The 2553-nt window shown below is 39.8% G+C and overlaps 1 protein-coding gene across 1 annotated transcript; it reads left to right on the plus strand.

Moving 5' to 3' along the window:
- Positions 1–242: 242 nt before the first annotated feature.
- LOC123148770 (uncharacterized) lies at positions 243–1710 on the plus strand. Its single transcript, XM_044568256.1, has 3 exons — positions 243–432; positions 1374–1479; positions 1559–1710. Exons 1-3 carry the CDS (start codon positions 293–295, stop codon positions 1649–1651), a joined length of 339 nt encoding a protein of 112 aa, XP_044424191.1. The 5' UTR covers positions 243–292; the 3' UTR covers positions 1652–1710.
- The last annotated feature ends 843 nt before the right edge of the window (positions 1711–2553 follow it).

Consider the following 2553-nt stretch of genomic DNA (forward strand, 5'->3'; position numbering starts at 1 on the left):
TCTTGAGCTCCTCAGTGGTAATGCTTGTATGGCACCATTCCAGTCATATGATGATATTCTGTTTGCTGTTGGCATGTACGGTACGTACACTATGCAAATTTGTTTCCATGTTTTTCTTCCATGCCATCTGGATTGTTGCTCCCTACTCTATGCAAAAAAATTGCCATGGCATCATTATGGTGCTGCATTCTGAGTAATCTTGTTTGGTGCGCCCTGATTCAGGTCAGAAGAAAGGCGGCAGAGAATAAATCAATACCTCGCTGAACATACATATAATGACGTCTTAGAGGCCATGGTTGCTGTGAAAAATGGCTTCTGCAACCCACCCAAAAAGGTTTCCAACCCCAACAAGTCATCGGAAAAGCTTGCCTTGCCTGATTCACCACAGTCTCTGCATCGACTGGATACTCAATCCTCGCAGACAAAAATACAGTAAAGATTCCAATAGTTCGATTGCAGTTTATCATCTTTTCTTGAAGTTTCATTCATAATCTATTATTGATCTTCTTTATGATAACATAATCTACTGTCACTTTCTCATCAAGATTAATTTTAGGAGTGTGTCAATCAAACTGGGTCAATAACCTCACTTAACGGCACTACTAGTAGAACATGCTACATTGTTCTAAAGTTAATGATTCTTGAATCTTTTGGGGACATTTAGCTTACTACATACTTTTGTATTTTGTGGTGAAGTATCAAATGGTGTTGTAGTGCTTTTTTTTAATTGCTAGCTAGAAATGGAGAAATGTTCACCGTTGGTCTCTAAACATGCATGCATGGGTGCGTCACATTGCTCCTCGAATTTGAGAACTTCACATTTGGGTCTCTTAAGAGAAGGTATATCTAAACCCAACACCGCTAGTTGTTGGCGATAAACTGATAATAGATAACTTTTGGGTTTATGCAAGCTCAAGTTTGAGGGCAACATGGACAGGGGATTGCGGAGCCTTTCACATGTCCCTGCATGGCAGTAGCCAATCCATTCCCACCCAACTTTATATAAGAATTTATGTCATGAATTAAAAGTGAGGAAAATTAGTCGGAAACTCCTGTATAGTTATTAGAATGTTTTGTTATATATTTAACTAGATTTGTTAATTTGTTGTCCACATGGAGTCTATGCAATTTTTGTTTGCCAAGTAAGCTGGTGTCTAATCTTCTGTCAACCCAATTATACAAGTTCGCATACATACATGGATGGGCAATTTTCTAGTTCAAGTACCTCAGATGTCCCTGTCATAAGAAGCACCTGACAACTTATACACCTTACAAGTCCCTATGGTGCACTTTACTCTTACAACTGTACTGCCAGTTAGTCTAATTTCCTCATGATTTGTAACAGACAGCAATTTTTAACTAATATGTTGTAGGTGTGGAGAATCTACAAAACAAATCGTTAAAAACGGAAAACTATGGATGGAGAAGGAAGTCATGAAGGCTTTTAAGAAGTGCATCATAGAAGGGGAGGGATTGAGAGTATGTGTGACTTCCTAATGCTTTTTCTTTTAATCTTTTCCTAGTTGGATGCAAGTTTTCTTATGAGGTATTGTTTCAGGGTGTGGAGTTTGAACTAGACGAGCTTCTGCACCAGTGTTTCAGTGTAGAGACACATGAGAAGATGTTCCACCACACTACAACTTCGCGGTGAAGACGAAGGAAGCTGGCTCACACAAGTGGTCATCAACTCTCTATTTTGCGCAAGTGAAGGAAATGTATGGTCGAAAGATGCTATGTGCCGTTTCTTCTCCTCTCTTTTATCAAATTTACTTCATATTCAGTGATAAATATCTAGGTTTCGTCAAAGTGGGTTTAATGTGTTGAACTGCATAACTCGTGTTATTAGGCCTCTGTTACGCATGCAAGAATCAGGGGATGGATGCACTGCGGCACCCTGCCGTTCCTATCGGATACGAGACTGGCCAGCCTGGTGCGGGACGTCCCTTCGTTGATGACGACTCTGATGATGATTGTAGTATAAAACTAGACAATGACGATTTTGTGCGGGCCTTTGAACAGGTCTTCTGTAAGCGAGCACCCTCATGAGTGCATTTTCTGGTGTCTGTAATAGTGAGTTATTTTTCATGTTAGGAGCAACGGCGACTAGCATGTGCTCTAGTTGTGCAAATGCCACTCGACAGTACTCACTGCGCTGAGACATGTAGGCGTACTCGGATCGCTGAATTGAACTTTGATGGTGGACTTCTCCTGTGGTGCTTTGTTTTTGGTTATAGAACTTGCTTCTAAGTACATGGTATCATATACTCTTCATCTGGGTTTATTGTTAGTCCGATGAATTTTTGGCCACTATTATATTTTAATTATAGTTTCTTCTAATTTCTCATGTTAAAAACATGTGTTTACTATGTCTAATTTGAGGTTAAATTGCCCATGGAGTTTTTAAGGAAGTGACAAGAAATACCAAATAAATGAAATGAAAAGATATGAAGGTCGCATTATAGCAACTATGTGCTTATGCACACCGCCACGGACTCCATATCCATATGAAGCACGGCGGATGTCAATCGCAGATATGGCGAATCTAGTAGAGTT

The sequence above is a fragment of the Triticum aestivum genome, chromosome 7A, assembly GCF_018294505.1.
Source record: "Triticum aestivum cultivar Chinese Spring chromosome 7A, IWGSC CS RefSeq v2.1, whole genome shotgun sequence".
Lineage (NCBI taxonomy): Eukaryota > Viridiplantae > Streptophyta > Magnoliopsida > Poales > Poaceae > Triticum > Triticum aestivum.

Excerpts from the sequence above, each read along its gene's own strand:
- LOC123148770 (XM_044568256.1), top strand. The coding sequence starts at position 293 with ATGGTTGCTGTGAAAAATGGCTTCTGCAACCCACCCAAAAAGGTTTCC. Across the intron at positions 433-1,373 it reads TCCTCGCAGACAAAAATACA|GTGTGGAGAATCTACAAAAC; the intron begins GTAAAGATTCCA and ends AATATGTTGTAG. Across the intron at positions 1,480-1,558 it reads TAGAAGGGGAGGGATTGAGA|GGTGTGGAGTTTGAACTAGA; the intron begins GTATGTGTGACT and ends GTATTGTTTCAG.